Source organism: Raphanus sativus, chromosome 3 (assembly GCF_000801105.2).
Source record: "Raphanus sativus cultivar WK10039 chromosome 3, ASM80110v3, whole genome shotgun sequence".
Classification (NCBI taxonomy): Eukaryota; Viridiplantae; Streptophyta; class Magnoliopsida; order Brassicales; family Brassicaceae; genus Raphanus; species Raphanus sativus.
The window spans coordinates 17,188,482-17,213,267 of record NC_079513.1 but is presented as its reverse complement, the minus strand read 5'-3'; the positions used below and the strand labels follow the sequence as shown (position 1 = coordinate 17,213,267).

The 24,786-nt window shown below is 35.9% G+C and overlaps 2 protein-coding genes across 2 annotated transcripts; both read right to left on the bottom strand.

Moving 5' to 3' along the window:
* Nucleotides 1-13,834: 13,834 nt before the first annotated feature.
* LOC130510043 (uncharacterized) lies at nucleotides 13,835-14,561 on the bottom strand. The gene is made up of 2 exons (XM_057006383.1): nucleotides 14,235-14,561; nucleotides 13,835-14,026 (listed from the first exon to the last, which is right to left on the bottom strand). The coding sequence occupies exons 1-2, from the start codon at nucleotides 14,559-14,561 to the stop codon at nucleotides 13,835-13,837; spliced, it is 519 nt and encodes a 172-aa protein (XP_056862363.1).
* Nucleotides 14,562-19,412: 4,851 nt separating this feature from the next.
* Nucleotides 19,413-23,711, bottom strand: LOC130510042 (uncharacterized). Its single transcript, XM_057006382.1, has 4 exons — nucleotides 22,689-23,711; nucleotides 22,002-22,602; nucleotides 20,081-21,918; nucleotides 19,413-19,999 (listed from the first exon to the last, which is right to left on the bottom strand). Exons 1-4 carry the CDS (start codon nucleotides 23,563-23,565, stop codon nucleotides 19,413-19,415), a joined length of 3,903 nt encoding a protein of 1,300 aa, XP_056862362.1. The 5' UTR covers nucleotides 23,566-23,711.
* Between the last annotated feature and the right edge of the window lie 1,075 nt (nucleotides 23,712-24,786).

The following is a 24,786-nucleotide window of genomic DNA, read 5'->3' as shown; positions in this document are numbered from 1 at the left end:
AGAGTCCTTAATCAGATGTTATGATACTGAAGTGATTTGTTTTATAAAAAAAAATTAATGAGTGAGCGTTACGTCGATATGATTTGCAGTTGCATTTGATGACAAACCGAATTACTTTAAACCGATACGGCACTTAGTGTACTTTCCATTTCTTTGTTTCTATTTTGACCTTTAAATTATGTACCCTCGTCCATTTTATTTTCTATCCATAGATCTCTATCTAGACCTCAGATGTAACATTAACTACTTGGAACCGGTTAAATTCTTCAGTGGAATCAGTTGAAATCTATATTATTAAAAAAGAAATACTAATACTCCCTCCGTTTCATATTAAATGTCATTTTAGAGAACTTTTTTCGTTGCAAAATAAGAGTGGTTTTAGAGTTTCAATGTAAAATTTATTAACTTTATTCTCCATTCTATTTTTCTATTGGTTGAATTGTATCGGTAATGATGTTTTTATATTGAAAATATGCAAAATTAAATGCTTTCTTAATCTGTGTGCACAAGTCTAAAACGACACTTATAATGAAACAGAAGGAGTATAAATTACTCTTTAATTTTTAATTTATTTAAACTAAAATAACACTGAATTAATAAATTTAACTACAATATTAATTATAGTTATCTTTTCTAGTTCATTAATAAATATTCTTTATTCTAATTTTTCCAAAAAAAATCGGCAACAAACATATAAAGAAATTATTTTAACTTTACCGAAAATTAGGCAACAATAATATTACCTTTGATTTATTTTTTATTTACAAGATATATCACTCCTTAATTAAATTAATACTAACAATATATTATCATATATTTCTCTAACAATAATTTATAATCAATATATTTTAATTATTAGGCCCATGTTTTTCTGTACACATTAATTTCAGATCCTAACCACATCTATAATTCATTTAGTAGACCTTAAGGTACTCGAAAATTTTGAAAATGTCTCATGTTTACCTTATAGATCTTTTTATTAACAAAATATTGTACATCTACATGTACCAGATTTTATCAACCGAAACCCAATTAAAATGTTATTGTCTGAAACCCATATATCAACCGGAAGAGATTGTGCTCATGTATCATAATTTGTAAAAAGAATTCATATGTTATATACGGTAACATTTGAGTTTCTATAACTTTTTGTTAATATTAAATAAAAACACTATTGATTAAACATACATATCATTTCGCTTATAATTTAAAAAAAAATCATTTTTACAAATAAAACATCAACAAACCTATAAACTTAAAAACACAATTATATGATTGAAAATCTAAATTTCATAATTATTAAATATAAATCGAAAATAAACATGCGCTTTCCAAGCACGGATCAAAATCTAGTTATTAATTAAAATCTAAAAATCTGCAAAAATCAATTAAAAATATTCCAAATATTATTTTTTCTATATACAGTATACGCAAGTCTAATTAAATAAATGGTAGATTTGTTTATGTAGTACCCAATACTGATGATAAAATTTACGATAAAAAGAAATAAATTAAAATATACTTGATGTAATTTTTAAAAATGTTATCTTTCATAATGTTATATTAAAACAACTACCTAATACGAATAAAACATTTAGTATAAACACAAACTAAATACTGAAAATAAATACCTGCGCAGAAATAATAAAAACATAAGTATTTGAATGGCTGAAGAATTAGCTGAAAGAAAGTGAACTAACATAGAAAGGATTATTCATGTTAAATTCCATGATCTCTTAAATGATTGAATGTTGTTTTGTCATGGAAACAATCTTGTACTATTAGATTGACAGCAAACGTAAGAATATGGGTTTAAGGCCTTGCAAATATTTGGTGAAAATATTCGCTCTTCTGATACCATTTTCATGTCATATTAACGGCTACGATAGTTTTTAGAACAAAAAGAAACTCAATAAACACTTATCACTTCAAAATTTTCATTTCTTTATTCATCGTGTTTCTTGTTTTTTTTGTAACTGATATTTCTTGTTTTGCTCTTATATACTCTACTCATATCATCTCCATTTGTAAATCCATGTCTTTGCATGGGCTTTTAAAATCCCAAAAACAACACACATATATATCGCGATTTGTTCAACTTGCAATTGCTATTCTATCGAGAACATTCAATGGGAATGCAGAATGCTTCACACATCTTGAAGGAATGATATGACATTGCCTATATGAGGCATTGAGTTCCGAGTGAAGTGAATAAACTATTTTGTCTCCTAGCAGTCAGCGTCTATTGAATAACTCACTTCATGCAGCCCAAAATAAGTCACTGAATCTTTATGCAGTTGCCATTTTTGAAACCGAAACCAAGGTCGTAGGTTAAAAGTTTGGCAAATTTTTGGTTTTGTCTTTGTTTTTGGGTCTGTCAAAGGTTTGATTTAGAACATCACTATATGTTTTGTCAATTGAATCTCAATCCAATTCTATCATATTACTCTATTTCAGAGAATTCATATTTTTATTCTATTATGAAATTAGAAAATGGGTTATGTTTGAATAAAATTTCAATCCAAACTCCATTTAAAAATTAATTAAAAAAATAGAATGAGTTTTTACTATCTGTTCTCCTCAATTAAAATTCACAACTCAAATGGAGTTGGAGAGAGAGCTTCAATAATGAGAAAAGAGAAGCAGGTGGGCTGTGTCAGAAACTTTGAAGTGAGGAAAAGCATAAAAGTGAGCAACACAAGTGGGTGGTGAGGGTTTCTCTCTTAAAATTTCTTACAGTGACGCATCTCTGATTTGACTACTCATAGTACTCGTTTTCACTTTTACCCCCTTGATTCTCTATTTCTTTCCTTCTTAACCTCCAAAATCTTTAATAACACTAACTCCCCTCCACCAAACAAACATGTAAAAAAATACATATTTTTCCTTTTTCTTTTGAATTATACCCGGATATCATGTCTCTCGCAAAATAGATCTAAACTAACTATGTACTAACGGTCTATATTTTCTGTTCACGTATCATTTTTTTATCCTTGACAATACCAAAATATTATTTTTCAATAGCCGGAATTCAAATTCTGGTGAATCCAACGTATTGGGATTTGTTATTGCCAGGCCCGAATCCTAATTAAATACCTATTCTTCTTTAAACCGAGCGTAGTTCATTGTCGTCTTTGTTGATAATCTTTTCTATCGTCTTCATTGGGAACTTTTACGTCAGCTAGAGACGTTAGTTTGTGTCAAGTTTTTCTTTTAAATCCATTGATTTCACAAAATTACAGCTAGGTATATAATTAAAATTGACAGAACGAGTTATTTTGATGTAGTATACAATCGAATCTAAAAACTAAATCGTAATATATAAAATTTGAGGAAGGACAGAGAATTAGAAGGAAGAGGCAAAGGATGGTCGAGAGTTCACATGTCCGAGACAAGACAAATACGTTTTTTTCTGACACAACTCTGTGAGACCAGGTTTAAATTTTATTATTAATAAAATGCCTTTTGTTTTGTTGTATGAGAAAAAAACATATATTGGACAAATTATTATGTCAATATTACAAACTAGAAGGGTTAGAGTCAGGCCACGTGGGTCCCACTTTTGGACAAATTTTGTTAATTATGTTTTGTAGGAAAAGGCAAGTCACGCCGGCACGCGATGCCTCACGTGATCCCACGTGCTTTATTATTCCTCTGTCTCTTTTTTTTTCTGCTTCTTTTTTTTGGTTAGGTAAAGATTAAAGAATTTTCTTTTCTTTATGTCAATTTACCGAATCATATTTTGATTTCCAAAATCTATGCCTTTTGTTTTTGTTTTCCCTCACGTGTGTCATTTGATCTTTGTGTGTGTTTTCTTTTTTTTTGAAAAAATCTTTGTGTGTGTTAAAAGATGATATTTGCGAAATACGACTACGAAACATTTCTAGCGGTCCAATTATACTTTCATATACCATATATATATATATATATATATATATATATATATATATAGAATCACGTGACTGCAAAGGTGTAACGTTTATGCTACTAACATTACATATTCATATGCCTACATTTGTACATGTTCATTTCTATTTCCCTACTGGTTATAAAATAAACTAACTACGCCCACAATAAAGTCTACTACTACTAAACTTGGACCAGGACCAAATTTAATAATTTGAAAAAAAACTAAAAGAAATAAAAAAGGAAATAATAGATTTTCCTGCTGAGATAGCATACACACAAGGTATCTAAGTGCATGACCGCACGTTTCGACATGCAGAGATCAAACATGCGATCTTTTAAATAAACTAAAAGAATCCGATGTAAAGACTACTTTGCCTTCGTGACATTCCAATCTCTTAGTATGGCTTTAAAATCAGTATTCTAAACAAGTTGTTTTAAAAAACACCAACCATCAACAAGAAACTTTTTTTTTTTTATCAACAAGAAACTTATCATGTGAATTTATTCCAAAAGAACATTAATTTGTTTTCTTTTGTTTATAAAGAGGTTTCGCAAACTAGATCCGTAATTTCCTCGAATCAAGTATCAGGGTAGGTTAATTAGTTCAAATTTTTATCAGCATATTTGAAATCTGAGATTTTGAAGTGCACGTTGTTATTAAATCCCCCAACACACTACTAAAGTTACATAAACTGGGTTAAAATAATATTGTTACTAGATTTTGACCCGCGCTTCGAAAACGCGGGTATTATTTTCACTTTTATGAAAAAATGTTATTTGTTTGTAATTATTGAATGCATTTATCTTAGTAAAACTTTTTTTTATAATAAATTCGACATATTAGAGTGTCTTTGGTAAACTATGTGTTTCTCTAATTTTATTTTATTCCCTCTTCAATCAATATATTTATTTAGCTTGTTTTTAAAATTAATGATTTTAGAACATAACTGTACAATACTTTTACATTGATGTTTTGTTTAAACAATGTGACATATTTCTATATTAATTAAATATTTACATAGTAATTTGTATACAAATGAACATATTTGTCTATTTTATTGTTAAAATAAATGATTTTGAATTCAAATGTACAGTACTTTTATATTGTTTTTTCTTCGGTTTATATAATTATTTAAATAAATGTCTTTCAATATAAGCTATATCAAAAATTAGTAAACTAAAGAATCTATAAACAATTGTTTACATAGCAATATAACATATTTATATATTAATTCAGTTTATATTTTGACGCGCACGCCTGCACGAGTTTGTATTTTTTGTATATAAATTATTTATTACTGCCATATTTAAAATAAAAGTTTATTGATATATTTTAGGTTACTACAAACCAACCCGGACCGAAAATATCCTAACTCGAACCTCCTACGGCATTTATAATATTCGAATGATATTTATTTAATTTAAAATCTAGGGAAAAATATTGTGTATTACGAAAACATATATGATCAATTAGTGGTTTCCTAAAATGTAGGAAGTTTAAATGGATTTGCTGATTTTATTTGGATAGAGATATTTTTTAGATAAAAATACAATCCAAGTTTCCAAACATGTTTTTTAACTACAATCCAATTTTCCAAACAAACTTATTCTTTATAAATGCTATCCAAGTAACCAAACATTCCAATTTTGTACTTGAGTTTTAATAATATAGATAGGTTGTAAACTTTATAAATGATAGTTTTTGTCTTACCAATTGCATGACGTTGGTCTCTATACAGTTTTGTACTGAATTAATGTCTCAATATATATCATAGAACAATTGATTAAAGATAATTAATGCTTTTGGTTGCTTAAATAAACCGATTTGAGTTTCACACATGAGATATCGTCAATAGGACATCGAACATCTATCTTTCCTTTTCTGCTCTACTTCTTTTAATTTTATCGCAATACTTCTGAATTCCAAAGCTGATCTTCTAGCAAAAACAGCTCTCTGTACTTCTATTGTATCCCTGTCCTAGTTGGGTGGGAGTTTCCTTTTTCTTAATATAATCGGTGTTAAAAAAAACAGCCGATATGACATAATGATTAATCAGTGAAGTAGTCATTTTGGGCCTACGGACGAAATTTAAGCCTTAACACAAAAGCCTAAGGTTTATTTAAGTAAACTAAAGTATATAGCCCAATCCACCGGGAAAAAATGGCTTTTGAATCCCCAACTATTTAAAATCAACACTTTTAATACCCAACTATCACTTGCGCAAATTTATTTCTGAAGTTCTTGTTGACTGCGCAAAATCAGACATTAAAAGTCAAAATAAGTTATTACATAAATTATAATTAGAAAAATCAATCGGTTTGACATTTAAAAACCCAGAAATTCTTAGAATCAATTATGCAAGATGATGAAAGAGATTTTTGTCGAGTTCAGATAATTTTCGATGATATAAAAAAAATTCTAGTGAGAATATAAAAATTTTGATACTGAAAATAAAAAATGATTCATTTCTTTAACAATAATATTCGTTTTCTCTCTCTCGGAATCACTTAGAGAGCATCGATTTTAAAAATTTATAGGTTTTTGAAAGCCAAATCAATATTTTATTTAATTGTATTTCATTTTTTTTTAAATAACTAATGTTGACTTTTTAATGTCTAGTTTTGTGCAGTCAACAATAATTTTAGGAATAAATCTGCGCAAGTGATACTTGGATATTAAAAGTGATGATTTCAAATAGTTTGGGATTTAAAAGCCTATTTTCCCCCAAATCCACTACATAAGTTTACTAGTAAAAGGTTAATCGCCGTGTAAGTCGTAAACTAATAGGTGGTAAATGGTAATACGACCTTTCTTTAAGGACTAATATATGCTTTGAGCTACCAGTAAAAATGGAAATTTGAAATTAATTGGCATCTGTTTACACCCAAATTTCTTCCACTTTTAAAAATTTTGGTTGACTTCAAACCTCCTAGAATTTTTTTACCAAAAGAAAAATCTCCTAAATTGTTTTTTATCTCCTAGAAAATTATCTTTTTATATTTTCGGATTCTATATATTTATGGGGTTAGGTTCTTTGTCATTCGGATTTAGGATATCATTTCAATTGAATCGTGGGTAATCGCAATTTAGTAAACGCTGTTTTGAATAATTAAATTTACATGTGTTATAATCATGTTAATTACTAATTTTGAATAATCAAACTTTATATAATAAAATTACTGTGAATGTAGTTTAGTGATTAAAATAATTAGCCGAAGGGGGAGGGGTTAGTGATTAGCTATAATTTGGGTGGGGGAATAAGTGTGGAAAGCAATTTCTCGGGGAGACTAGGGAAGTCAGCCCCATTTTTCACAGGATAGTTTTTTATGCTTCTAGTTTAGTTTCATTTATATATTGTTTTTTGATGTTTGGAAGTTTCTGTTTGGTTCCTTCCACAATCGAATTCTTCTGCTCAGTATTATCGATTTTGTCTTTTCTTTTTAAGAATGTTTTGTCCACATATTCACGATGATTCTATTAAAGAAATACATTTATAGATTTGTTTCATTTGAATATGCTCTCTCCATCAACCGGTTTTGGGATTTGTTTCTCTGCAAGTGGGCGATTCGGAACTCTTGCATTTGTTTCCATAATAATTTTGATTTCTAACGTAATATCAACTAAAAATGTCATAAACCATAACGTCATATAGGATGCCAATATGTACATAAAATAATAAATAAGGCATCATATGATTTTATTTTTTGAAATCGACGTCATACAGTTTTGCTAAAAAGAACAGCATATAATACAACTAGCTTAGCTATGATGTTTATCTCCATACCTTTTTGGGTTCAAATATCTTCTTAACTATAGTTTTCTTGTTCTACTCGTTAATTACAAGGCGATGTTACATTGTCGTCAAATTAGGTTTGCATGTGGCGATGAGATTAGTGAATACTGTCATTGTATCTAAGGAAACTTTTCTTTGTTGTTGGCAGTAACATAGGATTCGTTAGAAGAAGTGCAGTGTAGATGTTATTCATTTAATGTCTGTTCGCTGTTACGCTGTATTGATATTCAGTTTCCTATGTTTTGATTATTGAAGTTGTTTGTATTTAACCGTAGATAAGACGAACATAATCAATAAATTTGCACATAAAGTTAGTTGGGATTGGGTGGCACTTGGTAGTTCGGTCATTTTATTGGCTTTCTCTACATTTCTAATTAAACAATCTGTCGTATTTGCATATATATACATAATACATGCCGTAGCAAAACAGCAAAACATAAACTATGGATTAATAAACAATTTGATACTGTATAGCAGTGCTGGCCCGATTATTTAAGGGTCCTAAAGCAAATTTATAAAATTATGGCCTTCCATTTTAATATCTTAGTAGAAAATTTTAGTTAAAAATAACAATAAATAGAACTTGAATTTATAAAATAAATCTGAAATATTTAAGAGATATAAGAAGTTAAAAATTAAAACGAGAAATTAGAAAATATTTAAAAATCATAATTGTGATATGTAATTAATTATAAAGATTAAAATATAAATAAAAATGAATTGAAGCTTCACTTCTCAAATTCTAAATTTGAAATTGTTTTTTGTTTTTTTTTGGAAACCAAAAATTCTATATTTAAAGTTATAAAATTTATTTTGGAGATATTTTAAATCATGTACTGTTTTACATGCCTTATACAAAGGACGAGCCTGCTGTATAGTGTTCTCATTTGATGCATTTTACACGTTTCTGCTTTTGTTTTCTAGCCTTCTTCTGTCCAATAGATGTTCAGAGGTGACACATTATGTATGTGGTTATGTATAAATGTCGATGTATGTATGAATGTGTGTGTATATATATATATATATTATATTTAGTATTAATATTATGTGGAGTAATTTCACTCAGCTTATGTTTATTACATTTTCTAGCTCCTACTTACGGAGTAAGTCGGTCACAGATCAACATAAGAAGAAAACAGTATTTTAATACCATTGGCTTTCAATCAAGAGATTTTCTTTTTTTTGAAACACACTTCTATTAAATGATCAAACCAAAGTAGTTGGAGCCATTAAGGCCAGTTCAACAGACAAAGCCTGCTTTGCTAGCTTATCAGCTACATCATTTCTCACACGAGAAATCCAGTGAAAAGAAATACATTCAAAGGAAGAAGCTAGGGAGATAATATCTGTTAAGATCCCATAGAGACCAGCCAGAGATGCATCTGTTTTGAGAGCTTTGATGAGAATTGCTGAGTCCGACTCACACCTGATTCTTGAAAGTCCAAGTTCCTTGCTTTTTTCTAAAGCTTCACGAAGGGCTAAAGCTTCGGCTGCTAAAGGTGACCTCACATAGTGAGCAGAAATAGAGTAAGAGGAGACTCTGTTTTGTGATTCCACTGTCCATCCAAAACCTGCAATCTTTTTTTCTTCATTCCACGCAGCATCCGTCCTAATGAGTGAGCAGCTCGGTGGTATAAGTCCTGGGGGGTTCAGCTTTCTGGTTGGGGGATGAGAGGTCGTTTGACAAGAACCCCATTCCCGAGCCAATGCGATGGCTTTGGATAGCGTTTCGGCTGCTGGTTGAGGGTTCCCATTGAAGATCAGGTTGTTCCTTGCAATCCAAATACTCCATAGGATCCAAGGGGCTAGTTGACCTTCGGATACTCCCGTAGGCGGTAGATTCTTTCTCGTCGTCAAGTCACTCCACAGACTTCTCAAAGCTATAGATTCAGTGTACTCAATACTTGGGTAAACTGGGGCGGATCCCCACACCTGTTTCGCAAAAGTACAATGAAAGAACAAGTGATCTATAGTTTCTGGTAAGTTGCACCGCTTACACTTCCCATCTACACTGATCTGGCGGGCTCGTAAGGCTTCTCCAGCGGGGACTGCACCATGTAAGACCTTCCAGGCAAACAGCTTTGTCTTAGGAGATGTTTTCAAATTCCAAACCGCTTTCTTCCACTCGTACGTCAAGTCTTCCTGTGAAATCTCACTATTGTTTTTCCTGTTTGAGAGTGCAGTAACGTATCCTGTCTTTGTAGTGTAGCTACCAGATTTCGAGCCCAACCAGGAGAGTTTGTCCGGCGCTCCCGTTATGCTTGGCTTGATAGATAGGATTTTCCCTTCCTCAAAAGGTAACACCATTTGGATCATGTCAACATTCCAGGATCTCCGATCAGGGAGAAGAAGATCAGAGACTGTGAGATGTTGGAATTCCAGAGGAGCCGGTCCCATGGGTCTCTCTTGGGCGTCACAGCTGAGCCACGGCTTATCCCATATGTTAATGCTAAGTCCATTGCCCACTTCCCAGGTTGCATTGCTCATGATTATGTCGCGTCCGGTGAGTACTCCTCTCCATCCATGGGAGATGGCACTTTTAGCTGTAACAGTGAGCATGTCTTCGGTTAGGCAGTACTTTCCGATCAGAATGCGTCCCAGCAGACAGTCCGGGTTATTTATAATTCTCCAGGTGAGTTTAGCCAAAAAAAGCTTCATTGAAGCTCTGAATGTCCCTAAAGTCAAGACCCCCCTGTTCCTTGGGTCTTATAAGTTTCTCCCATGCGATCCACGCCATCTTTTTTCTATCCATACTGTCATCCCACCAGAATCTAGTAAGCGCGGATTGGATTCTTTTGCATAAAGAGATCGGAAGCTCAAAACAGGACATGGCATGTGACGGGACTGCTGAAAGCACACTCTTAAGCATGGTCATCTTCCCGGCAGTTGATAAGAATCGGTTAGACCAGCCTCTCGCCTTTTGTCGTATTCGGTCAACGATGGAGGAGAAAAGGTTTCCTTTGGAACGACCAAAGTGTTCCGGCAGTCCGAGATACTTTCCAACTCCGCCTTCCTTCTGTATCGCCAGTGTATCCTGCACCACCAATTTCAGTGATCTCGGAGTCTTATGGGAGAACGAGATAAATGATTTTTCCGTGTTGATCGCTTGTCCAGAGGCTTCCTCGTAGCGCTTAAGAACTCTTCTCAAAGCCTCACTGCACTCCTTGCTAGCCCGGACGAAAAACATTGTGTCGTCAGCAAATAGGAGATGGTTTACTCGAGGAGTCCCTCGAGCTACCCGGATCCCTTTGAGTGATCCGTCTTCCTGTGCTTTGTTACATAAACCCGAGAGAACCTCACTACATAGTATGAATATGTAAGGTGAGAGTGGGTCTCCTTGACGGATACCCCGGCTCGGTGTGACTCTCCCTCTAGGTGAACCGTTAATGAGGAAGGAGTACGTAACAGTCGACACGCATTGCATGATCCACGAAATCCATTTAGGATGGAAGCCCAATCTCTGGAACACCAATCTTATGAACTCCCATTCTAGTCGGTCATAAGCTTTACTCATGTCGGTTTTAACCGCCATAGAGCAACGCTTCTCTGCATCTGACGTCTTGAGATAGTGCAATACCTCGTGAGTAATGAGCACATTATCCGATATTGCCCGTCCCGGAACAAAGGCGGACTGATTTTCTGAAACGATGCTCGAGAGTAATGGCTGGAGTCGCTTCGTTAAGATCTTGGAGATGATCTTATAGTAGACGTTGCATAGAGCTATGGGCCTGTAATCTGAAACTCGTTGTGGGCTGGGAAATTTTGGGATCAGTCGGAGATGTGTCTCGTTGATCCTGGGAGGTAGGCTGTCGGTGATAAAAAACTCCTGGATTTCTTCCACTATTTCTTTCCCAATGGTATCCCAGTTGGTGTGGAAAAAACTAGCGGAAAACCCATCGGGTCCGGGAGCTTTATCAGCATGAATTGAGAAGATCGCTTCCCTGATCTCCTCTGCATCCGGTATGGAGATTAGTTTCTCATTCATCTCCTCATTCACCATTGGTGATAGCGCATAACGAACAGTCTCCTCTCTGTTGCCTTCGATTGCTTGGAATAAGTCATGAAAGTAACTTACGATCACTTGTCCTATTTGATCTTCCTGGTAGACCATGTTGCCCTCCACATCTTCTATAACAGAAAAATTATTTGCCCGCTTCCGGTTCTTTGCTGTAGCATGAAAGAAACCAGTGTTTCTATCCCCGAGACTAAGCCATAATAGCCTGCTTCTCTGTCGCCAATACTCCTCCTCTGAGAGGTAAGCATCATTGAGCTCGCTGGACACTTTAGTAATCAGCTCTGTGTCGTTTGCTGGGTCTGTCAAAGCCTCCTCCAGCTCTAAGCGCTTCTGCTCTATCCGTTCTCTGCTGTTCTGATACTGCTGTTTGCTCCATTGTATCAAACCAGTTCGAACAAGTTTGATTCTGTCATTGCCAGATGCATTAGGATCCGAGTTCCAAATTTGCTTGACTAGCTCCTTTACCACTGGATTACTCTTCAGTCTTCTATCGTAGCGAAACAGCCCTTGCCTCTTTTTCTTATCCGGTTCGAAGAAAGACAAGATGGGCTTATGGTCAGATCCTTCATACGTCAAGTACTGAGATCGAGCATTAGGGAACATCTCTGCCCAGTAGCTATTTGCAGCTGCCCTGTCAAGCCGACAACGTACTAAATAAGTGTCTTCGCATGTTCCTCTAGTGCCTTGCCAAGATAGGAAATCTCCTGAGTGGCGTAAATCATACAAGTCGCCTTCGGAATAAAAGGATCTCATGTCGATGAAGGATCCTTCAGAACGTGCTGGTCCTCCCTCTTTCTCAGCGTTATTAAGAAAGTCATTGAAATCCCCGGTCAGAAACCAAGGGGCATCTCTAGCCAAGCTTCGTTCTATCAGCAGATCCCATAGGGCTTTTCGCTTTGGTTTATCAGTGTCACCATAAACGAACGAGGTATAAAATGTTTTTCCTTCAAACTCAACACAGGTATCAATACAATTTGCACATGAGCTTAGAATTTGAAGTTTAATTTCCTGTTTCCAAAACAAAGCCAAGCCTCCTGCTCCATGACCCGTTGGCGGTACTAGATGTTGGTTCTCATACTGTAACTGCTTCGTCTTCTTCATGACGAAAGGATCGGGATTTTTAGTTTCCATGAGGAAAAGAATGTCGGGGAAGATGTCTCGCTTCATCTCCCGTAGACGTCGAACTGTCCGGGGATTCCCTAACCCCTGACAGTTCCAGCTCGCCACTTTTAAGGACCGAGAGGAGATGGATTTCGAAAATCCATCTGTCTCCTCGAGATTGCAGGAACCATGTTGCATATTGGCCGGTTGTCCGAGTTTGTTGAGTTCCCCGCATCGCGGGAGTTTGATGGGCGTGCACGGCCAGTCTGTTTCTTCTCTTTGCCTTCTGAAGTGTTCAGCTTTCTCTTTGCGGTGGGAGCTTTTGTTTGTTGGATTTTTCTCTTCCTGGAGCTGGAACCAACAAGTTGTTTCGGACTTAGCTGCACTTTGCGAGACCCGGGAGGGCGTCCTGGTTTCCTCTTTCCCGTGGTCTCTGTTTGTTCATCCACTCCTTTTTGTGTTGTTGGGGGTCCAAGCCTAAGGGAGATTGGGATTCTTTCCTCAGTTTGTTCCCGCTCCGGAGGCAAATCTGCCACTGTGTGTTCTGGTTCCTCTGTTCTGCTCTCCATTGGTGGTCCAAGTCTAAGAGTAGCTGGGATTCTTTCCCCAGATGGTTCCGTTTCAGGTGGAAAATTCTTCCCAGCATTGTCTGTCTCCATCAAGGCTGCTTTCGCTGCTATGCGTATCGCCGATTCTTCCATATTCTCTGCAGCTAATTGCATTCTCTCTCGTCGAGCTGCGCTTTCTGTTGGGTCCGCGACTTGAGTATATTGGAGCATTGCTCCTCTTACTTCTTCCCTAGCTTCATTGAGAGTCTCGTGTGGGATGTGGGGAGGTTCACTGTTGACATTTGATCTGTTTGAGCTAGAGTTGTGATCATGCACTCTGCCATGTTCCTCCCTTCTTGTCATAGACCGGCCTCGTTGAATAGGAGAGTAGTAATTCATCTCTCTCCGGTCAGGCTCGTCTCGTGGGGGCCTAGAAGAAACTTCCCTCTGATACTGCTTGGGCTCATTCAGTTGAGAGGACCTGCTATCATAGCTTCGTTGCCTCTCTTTTGAGTTTTCTCGTCTAACTCCTCTGCTAGATGTCTCATAGCTGGAGCGATATCTACGCCTGTCCTCCAGGGTCCGGCGAGCATCATATCTCGGTTCTCTCGGATCATAGCTCCGACCCCTTCTGTTCTCCTCCCCATTGGGGTTAGTTGCTGAAAAATGATAGACGTCGGATCCAGTTCTTTTCTCTTGCCTATCCAGCGCCTCTTTTTCCTCAGTAAGTCCTCTGTTTTTAAGTTCCAGAGCTTTTTTCTCTCTTTCCTGATGTTTTGCAACTAAACAATCTCGAAGCTCGTGGTCCAGGCGGAAGCATTTTGAGCAGTGTCTCTCGAGTTTTTCGTAAACAAAGGTGGCTGTGACCTTATCTCCATTGGAGTACTCAATAACTGAGGATTTGATTAGAGGTAGTAGACCGTTTACTTGGACTCTCATCTTCACTGACGTTTGCGTGATCACCACACGCTCAAATAAGCCTAGATTACTGCCCAGATCTTCCACTGTTTCTTCTGCCCACAAGTGAATCGGGATTCCTTGTACTTTGATCCAAAAAGGTATCATAGAAGGGAAGTCTTTGGAAACTGTTGGCTCCCATCGTTGAACAATAACCATCCATCTAGAGTAGTGGTAGGGTCTGTTCTCCAAGACTGCTAGTAAGTCTTCTTCCTTCTCGAACTGGAATTGGAACATTCCGTTTCCGAGGTCCGCGCCGACTGGTATGGTGTCTGACTTCCAGAGCTCAGTGAAGAAGGAGATGAGCGCCCAAACCTTTTGAGTAGACTGGTTTTGTCACTCTACCAATGAGTGTGAGAGACTACTTTTGAATGAGTGCTGAGTTGTCCGGAGCGCGCGCTTTGATTGATGGTTTTCGCGGAGCTTGGTAGTAATCTGTAGCCAGGCCTTTGCCCTTGTCTTCCTTTGAAAGTCTTCCAGCCATTGGAGCAGGTTGCAGGTTCTTCCGGAGATGGGTTTTCTAGTGCGGTTTTGTTCTCTGGTTGTCGGAGAAAGAGAGAAAGTGATGCACTTTCACTGATTGACGAAGCTATGCAGGACTTTGGGCTGAATTTCAGCTGAGAACTCAAGAAATTAAGAGTCTGTTGGACAGGAATCCCTGTTTCAGAAGCTGTGTAAATCCTAACAGAGCATCAGAGAACCTTCTCTGGTTCTCATCGTTGCCGGCTCCGGTAAGATAGTCGGCTGAAGCGGTCCCTCCGGCAGTCGGCGGGAGGAGAGACCGGAAAGTAAAACTCGATGTAGTTTATTATCCAGCGGTCCCTTCTTAATCAAGAAACAATTTGAATTAACAGAGGTATTTGCAGCTGTTTGTTGCCAAAAGTACGTAAATTGAAAGCGGTGTCAGAGGGGTGTCTGCATCGAACTGGCGGGTAAAACTCTTGCTCTGGAAGTCGTGCCTGGGAGCGACTTTTCGACAACTCTGGAGTTCTAACTTTCTATAGTTTTGTTTTCAATCAAGAGATTTTCATCTCTTAGATTTATACACGCATCTCGAAATCATTGAAGAATTAGTGGTGATATATCCAAATGAAAATAAAGGCACATCGAAAACTCATAGACACAACACAATAATAGAACACAAAACGAACCCTAAAATCTAAAATGAACCAAAACAAGACACAAAAGTTCTGTTAGCAACCATGTTGGCAACAATTTGTACCCAGTATATGGTCTTAGCCACTCAAAATAGCTGGTTCCAAATTCGTGGGTATATGACTGAAGACTAACTTTTGGTTATAAATCTACCATGTTATGTGATCATCATGAATTTAGCCTTAGGTAATTTGGTTAAGGTGCTGTTCGTTTGTTCACCTGGGTGATCCATCTCGGTGAAGATGCAAGTTGATGTTCGTTTTGTACATTAAAATGCTATATCCAGATGGATCACCCAACTGCATTTATGAAAATTCATCTCAAATTCTCATCCAAATGAGGGTGAGTCTTCACGGAGCATCTGAGTGAAGGTGAGTCTTCACCAAAAATTTGATATTTTTTTTGTCAAAACAAAAAAAATTCTCGCCAAACCCAAAAATACAATTTCCCGTCAAAATTGAAAAACACAATTTCTCGACAAAATCGGGAAAAGATAATTTCGCCAAAACCGGAAAACATAATTTCCCGCCAAAATCGTTCGTCAAAATCAGAAAAAGGCAATTTCTCGCCAAAACCGGAAAACACAATTTCTCGGCAAAATCGAAAAACACACACTTTCAAGCCAAAACCAAGAAATCACACATTCCCGCCAAAACTGGAAAATATAATTTCCCGCCAAAACCGAGAAATCACAATTTCCTGCCAAAACCGGAAAACATAATTTTCCGCCAAAATCGGAAAACGCCATTTCCCGTCAAAACCGGAAAACACACAATTTCCAACCAAAACCGGAAAACGTAATTTCCCGCCAAAACCGAAAAATGAATTTTCTCGTGAAAACCGGAAAAACGCATTTTCTGACCAAATCGGGAAAACACAATATCCAGCCAAAACCGGAAAACACACAATTTCTTGCCAAAACCGGAAAAATACAATTTCTGGCCAAAACCGTAAAAACGTAATTTCCCGCCAAAACCGAAAAAACGTAATTTCCCGCCAAAACCGTAAAAACGTAATTTCCCGCCAAAACCGTAAAAACGTAATTTCCCGCCAAAACCGAAAAACAAAATTTCTCGTGAAAACCGGAAAAAATGCAATTTCTGGCCAAAGCCGGGAAAACGCAATGTCCCGCCAAAACCGGTAAAACGCAATTTCTCACCAAAACTGGAAAACACACTTTTCTACCAAAACTGAGAAAACACAATTTCTCGCCGAAAAACGTAATTTCCGGCAAACCGAAAATGCAATTTCCCGTCAAAACTCGAAAAACACAATTTCTCGTCAAAACCGGGAAATACAATTTCCCGCCAAAAATTTAGAAACAAGTCTATTTTAATTATTTTAGTAACAAGTTCATCTTGATGTAAATGTAAGTTGAAAAAAGCAAACAAACATAGTTGCATTCAGATGATTCATTTGGATGGATAAACGAAATGCAGAGACGAACAACACCTAGATAGAGCATCTAGATAAGACATCTAGATGGACCATCTGGATGCATCTTTCAGATGTACAAACGAACAGGGCCTAAAGCGTTAGTAGCTATTGTCAAAACGTTTTTCCAAAAATGTTCACCACGTATACTATTCGTCCCTTCTACGGAAATTTACAAAAATACAACTTTAAATAATGCTTTTTTCTAGATTACAATCAAAATGAAATGGTTGAATTAAATAATGATCTACTTTAACAAGCAACTAGACCATGACCCGCGCGCCCGCGCGGGTGTTTGTTTCGGTTTAAAATTTAACATAAGATTTTTTATAGGTTATGTATTTGAGATATTAGATACTACTCTGCTATTATAAGGTGATGTTAAATGTTTAAATGATGATATAAGTTTGTTATATATATTTAAATTGTTGAATATATGTTTGTTAATCATATATTTTGTCAACGGTTTTTAGTTAATTTTGTATTGAATAAAAAAAATGATTTGATATGTTTTGCATGGATAATTTTGTAAACATATTTATAAATGCATATGTTCATATTAAACTATTATAAATATTTATTTATAAATAAATAAAGTTGACATACTTTATGTATATTATAAAATACGAATTTATAGGGTTTTATAATATTTTAATTTTTACTAATATAGATAAAAACATTTATATACTGACATCAATTTATATTATTTATAAATGGGCTTTGGCAATGTTTGTGAAATTATTAATCTGTAAGCACTTAATTTTGTAGCCCAAATGACACTCAAAAATTGACTAAGGCCCAAATAAATCTAATAACCACTTTACGCAGGAAAAAAAACTGTTATACGATGGAAAAAAAAAGTCGATCATTGAAAGAAGAGTCTAGGTTTCGATGTTCCCAATTTGGCGAGTTCAAAGGGGACTGAGAAGTTGATTCGAGTTCTGTAGATATCATTTGGATTTAGAAGATGAAACGCACAGATTAATCAAGACAATCAAGGTAACAATTACTCTCTGAACTCTGTTTAAACATCTCGTTCTCTACTCTGTATTGATATTAACAATTGGTGTTTTATTTAGAACAGGTTAATTGTTCGGTTGATGAATCGTGAAATGAAGACGTAAAAGAAGAAAAAGTAGACATGGAAACATCCATTGAAGAAACACTCAATAGTCTCAGTTGATGTGTATTTTCGATGGTTCTGTTTTTATGTTCGAGAGAGAGAGATAAGAGCAGATCCAGCTACAAAAGGGCTCGGAAACAGACGTGAAAAGAAAAAGAAGCTAAGAAGATCTCAGCCTTACCAGCGAAGGGGTTACAGACCGATTTGGCGAGTTAGAGGGAGAAGTTCACTCGACTTCTGGAGATATCATTTGGATGTAGAAGATGGAACGCACGGATTAATCAACACAATCAAGGTACCAATAACTCTGTATATTCTGTTTAAACATCTGGTTCTATATTCTGTTTTGATATTACTAATACGTTTTTTGTTTACAACAGGTTAATAGTTTGGTTGATGAATCATTAAATGAAGACATAGAAGAAGAAAAAGTAGACATGGATACATCAATTGAAGAAAGACACATTCTCTCAGTGCAGATTCATCACTACGAATGGTTCGGTTTTTGTGTTCGAGAGAGAGATAAGAGGAGATCCAGCTACAAAAGGGCGAAGAAACAGATGTCAGCATAAAAAAGATAAGTCATCTTTTCATCATATTTGTAAATTTCATTTGAGTAAATTATTGGTTGAAATAAGTATTATAGAAACTTGTATTGATCATCAAGTTAGATTGCTCACTGTTATTTTAAAAAGAGAGACTTGTTGAAGTTTGTTTTGTTACCTTTAGTAGATTGCAGTTGTTAAAAAGCATGTATCTCATTTAGGTTGATGTATAGTTGTCACTGTTCTAGCACCACAAAAAAACCTGTTATGTACATATGCTATTAAGTCAAAGGGTAATTGATATTAGTACGTAATACATGGAAGGTGTAATTTTTTTTATTTACTATAACAGAATATATGATGTGCAGGTAATCGTGAGATCAGTTATTTGATTCTTGAACTGGGCAATGAAGTGGAGAACATATCATTTGAAAGGCAGTTTCAAGGTTAGTAATTTGATGATGACGCTTATTTTCTTATTGTGGTAGGTTGATAGACAAAGTTATTTCTTTTATTTTAACTTGATATCCCGATTCATAAATAGTCGAGCTTTCGTTTGGATGATTGTGTTATCACCTACTAAATTATAGTTAAAGAAGTTTAAAATAATAAAAAAACAATTGAAACTGTTTGTTTATTGTTCTGCAAAACACAAAAATAAGTAGAAGAGCAAGTTTAGTTTTGATGGTGAATCGAGAAAAATACAATATGCATGTCTTGTTTGCAAAGCTCTGCATCCTGCATTCGCAAATAAGTAAACAAAATTACTAATCTATGTATATTTATATCATAAAATAGATAGATGACAACTGAAAAGATAAATTTACCTAGTCACTGATATTTGTCCAGGTTATCGAAAACCTCTTTGAAGACAACATTTGTAGTTTTCTTTTGAGGTTTACCATCTTTGTCGAGAGCCAGAATTTTAAGTCCTTTTTTAGAAGTGACCCTAGACACAGCCACATAGAGTTGTCCGTGTGAAAACACAGGTCTTGGTAAATAAATACCAACCTCTGATAGGGATTGTCCTTGGCTTTTGTTTATTGTAATAGCAAAAGCCACTGCCAGCGGCAACTGCCTTCTGCGCATCTTAAAAGGAAGTCGAGTATCTGATGGTTCGATCAACAATCTAGGAATGTAGACTAATTTTCCAACCTTTTCTCCAGTTATGATCCTAGCTTGAATCATAAAGTCCATGAGTTGAGTTATCTGTAGTCTCGTGCCGTTCATTAACCCATTATGTGGCTGAATGTTTCGCAGAACCATGACTGGACAACCAATCTTCAGTCTAAGACTATGATTCGGTAAACCAGAGACCTTAATAGTGTTAAGAAAATCAGCTCCTAATGCTTCATTGTTGACTGAACCCTTATCTCTTGGGTCTATACTATCAGCACTGTAGTAAATCTTCTCCTCACCTGAAATTGAAACTCAATCATTACTACTTTATTTATTTTACATAAACAAATGCAAAAATAATACTTAAAATAAATATTTACCATCCAGCCGATCCAGCATGTAGTCATTAATAATATTGACATCTTCATTAGTCGGACATAAGATAGCTCTCTCTTGAAAAAACTTTGCCTCTTTCTTTTCATGTAGAGAAGCAGTATCGCCATAAACGGCTGTGCTGATTGCTTCTATCGGATCTTTGGAGTCTGAAATAAGAAATTCTGATGGAATATCTATCTCCGCTTCACCATCATTAGGCTCTGAAAGTTTACCATCCCCAATTTTTAATATCCAATCCGAAAAATTCCTAAGATCCGCAGCATCTTCTGGTGACAAACCATCTGATAACAAACGCATGTTCTTGGTGAGCTTCAAAACTTTGCAGTGCTCCCAAAGATATGACTTATTCAGAGAAGCTAAGACGATCTCAGCCCTACCAGCTCTATTTATAACAGGAAGAACCTGCCTAAAGTCACCCCCAAAGACAATTACCTTTCCACCAAAAGGCTGTCTCGCATGCTTCCCAACTATATCAGAAAAGGTCCTATCCAACGCTTCAAAACAATGTTTCCCCATCATCGGCGCTTCGTCCCATATAATGAGTGATGATTCTCTGATCAAATTAGCTTGATCACTTCCAGGCTCTATAGTACACGATGAAAACTCGTCTGGATTTAATGGAATACCAAATCTTGAATGAGCAGTCCTACCACCAGGTAGTAATAAAGAAGCAATGCCACTTGATGCGCAGTTTATCACAATATCTCCTCGACATCTAATAGCCGCAGAAAGTAACTTCCAAAGAAAAGTTTTCCCAGTTCCACCAAATCCATAAAGAAAAAACATTCCACCGTTCCTTTCGTCCACAGCAGCAAGGATCTGATCATAAATTTCCTTTTGCTCATCTGTCATTTTCGGAATATCTCTGTCAAGAGTCTCTTGCAATGTTTCTCGAGAATAACTTCGCTCATCCACTATCAAGACATTAAAATCCTGAGCACTTGTCTTTGGCAGTTTTGGCTTTGTAGTTAATCTTGGTAGAGAAGTACCATTACGTCTCAAGATCTTCTCAATCTCTAGTAAAGCATACTTCTTTTTCTCATCGTTGGTCAAGCATAATCCTATACAAATAAAATTGTACATATAAGATAGAATATTAGACAAAAATCTAATGTATTGAAATTGTAGGAAGTAATATAAAGATGAATCGCAAATGATTTTCATACCTGGCCTATTCAAATATTTTCTTCTGTTATGCTCTATATCTTCTGACAAAAACTGCCAAGTGCTTTCCCATACGACCTCTGGCAGAGACAAAGTGTTACTCATAAGCATAATAACAAACAACTCTCGTAGATCACTTGCAGAGCATTCGTAGCTTCTCCTCACAAGATCATCAATGTACTCCTGATCATCATCTAATAATCCACGAGCAAAACATGCATCTTTGTATTCAGGATAGAGAACTCCGTTAAAGGTCTTAAAGTCATCATAACTGGTAGGACCCCTCACAATGTTCAGCAAAATGCGCAAGAAATAAGCGGCTTCTTGTTTCCGCGGAGCATAATTTATTCTTCCTAAACAGAAACCTCTTTTCCGCTTCTTCCACTTCTTAGTCTTTTTGTCAAAGATATAGAAGATAGGAATCTGAGAATAAAGCAGTGTTCTTGCAAACTCATCGATCTTATTCAACTCGAACCATGCCAAGAACATAGTCTTTTCAATCAACTTACGACTAACCACTGCTTTCAGCTTGTCCTTTCCTTTAAAAGTGATCACTTGTTTTCCTGGCAGATGGAAAATAAGCTTCTCTACAGCAGTTGATCGATAGTGAATAGGAAATTTGAAGATTCGCCAAGCCCCTTCACAAGATGACACATATCTGCAAAACAGAAAAAAACTATTAGATAAAAAAGCAGAGATCACATCGAACAGACACAAAACGCACTGTAGCTGATTACATACCTGCAATCGAAAAAGTCCTTCAGTTCATTTCTTTTCTTTTCCATCTTTTCCACAGTAATCTCTTCATTGCCCAACTCATTAGCAACAATGTGATCTGGCGGTTCCACAGCAATAGTGACACGATCTTGTCCCTTATTAATGTACTTGAATAAGTACTTGATAGATCCAGCTTGGTTGCACCACTCCACATTAATGTGAGCTCGGAAACGTAGAGATAATCTCTTGTTATATGGAATAACAAACCGATTGTCACATTTTACTCCATTCTTCAGAACAAAGTTATCTGACTGTTCTCGCCTCCTATAAACCGGAAATCCTTCTTTATTAATAGTGGTCTGCTTAGCAAATTGCTTAGGAAATGACTTAGTGCACAACCCATTCTCCATACATGGAGAATTCATATTGGCAGGACCACAAGGACCGTGAATCATCATATCCTTAACAACTTCATAAAGCTCGGGTTCTTTCAATTTATCAGGAATCTCTGCAGAAATGATGTTGTCGATGTCATCGGTTGTAGGAAACTTGTGCTCGGGATTCATCCATAAGAGAATGTGTGCGTGTGGTAGACCACGTTTTTGGAACTCGACCGTGTACATCGCTGTTAGGAAAAAAACAGTAATTAGAATACAACAAATGCGAATAAAAATCATAGGAAGCTAAAATATAACTCAACTATTAACTTACATGCAACAGTCTTTCCAAGCAGGTGTTTTTTGGTTAAACCATCCATGAGTGAATCAAGTTTCATCTTGAAGACTCTACAAACAATGTCTGATCTATCTTCAGCTTTTAGCTTCCGAGACTTAACATATCTTGTGATCTCTGGCCATTTCGGATTACAAGTGAAAGTGATGAAAAGATCTGGAAATCCAAAATGCTTGCATACAGTCATAGCATCCAAGTAAAGATTCTTCATATATCTAGGACTCCCTGTGAACGATGCTGGCAACACGAACTCTGATCCTTGATCACTCATATCGACCTTTCCTGCATTCTCAGACTCTTTGATAGAATCATAACTATCGGATCGCAAAGTAGGCTGATTAAACCTCAGATAGCGTAGGCGATTAGACTCTATAGTAGTGTACGCATCCACCAAGAACTGCTGAAATAGTCTCCTCGAATGCAACAGATAATGAGACTCATTCTTACGTTCATGAAGGCGAAAAGCAAAGTACTGACGCATACTGATATTAGGCTTCTTCTGTTTCTTTGTAGCTTTTGTTACACCTTTCTTGATACCAAGTCTGAATCCATCTTCTCCATAAGTAAATAAGAGAGGATACTGAAGGGCAAGATAAGAAGCATGTATCTCATTTATTCGCTGTAGATGACCTGATTTCCGTTGTAGAACAATATCCCTCGGGTCCATATCTAAAGAAAAATCTCCTGGAATGAGAGCAGCAACTTCAGAAGCTGTAGGGGTATCATATGTCCTCCCATCCTTAGATCGATTACTTACAATCCTCATATGAAACGAATCTTCTGGTTGTATTTTAAATCGATCTCTGGCTGTTCTAAACTGCTTAACATATGGATTCACTTCATCCAACATCTTCATCAGCTTCTCAATAATATCTTTCCTCAGATTATCCTTCTTATTGGTCTGTAACCCCTGTCTACCAGAGCTGCAAAAAATAATAAAATAGTTAAATTTAATATATTTAAAACTCTTTTCATGTAAGATACGTTATATGACAGATTTATTACCTCAAACATTTAGCTCTGTTCTCAACTTCATTTTCTGTGTCAGCTATGTAAAGCTGTCCGAACTTCGCTCGGTTGTCACTATTGGGAGCTAAACTGCCCATAAGATGATAATTTTCACCTTGTAGAACTAACATCGGTGGTCCTTTTCCCTTTTTAACAGATCTCTCTACTTTCCCACCAAGTGAAGTAAATGAAAAGATCATGTTATAAGGTCTCATATTCTTCTGGAAATGCTTGCTTTCTGAATCATCACCTTCAATCAACTGTTTTAGAACACTTGGTGGTTCTTTTAGTAAAGGCAACTGCACTTGTCCTTGCATACAACATAAGGAAAATGTAGGATTCTTAGCATTCCGTCGTTTGTTCAAACGTTCTCCATACCACATCATAGCACCACAGTGTGAACATGTGTAAATTGGATCACCCTCATCAGTATACTCTGTATTTACAAAAAGAAATGAAACATTAGACACATATTTGTAAAAAAAATCATAATATTATAAAATATAGTTATAAATAATTTGTAAAAGACAATACCATCTTTGTTTAGCTCTGCTGTAGCTGCTGTAGACGTAGGTTTATCACGTAAACCATGTTTTGAAAATGGACAATTTACGTCATCAGTTTCAGATTCTGAATCAGTAGTATCTAGAGAGCTACAATCAAATTCAAGGTCACCAGTTTCATCAACAATTCCTGCAAAACAATTTAAAATTATATGAATTTATTATTTTAAAGGTCTGATAAAAAAACGACTTAATAAAAATGTGAAAAGAAACCTCCAAAGTCGGTATCTGGAAAAAGTGGAGGAGATGGTGATTGTTGACTTTCAGAATCCAAAGAAAACTGAATATTTGTAATATCTTTCAAAATTTTTGATGTCACTTTTCTTTGACGCTTTTGAGGCAGCTTCTTAAATGAGTTCTCATTTGTTTTATGCAGGATAGATGCTAAAGCATGAAGAGCATGTAGATGATTACTGTCAAGGTCGTAATGAAACAAAAACAGGTAATAGCAAACTTACATTTTGGAGCTGTTTTACTATTTTTCTGTCTTGCTACACTCGGGAGTT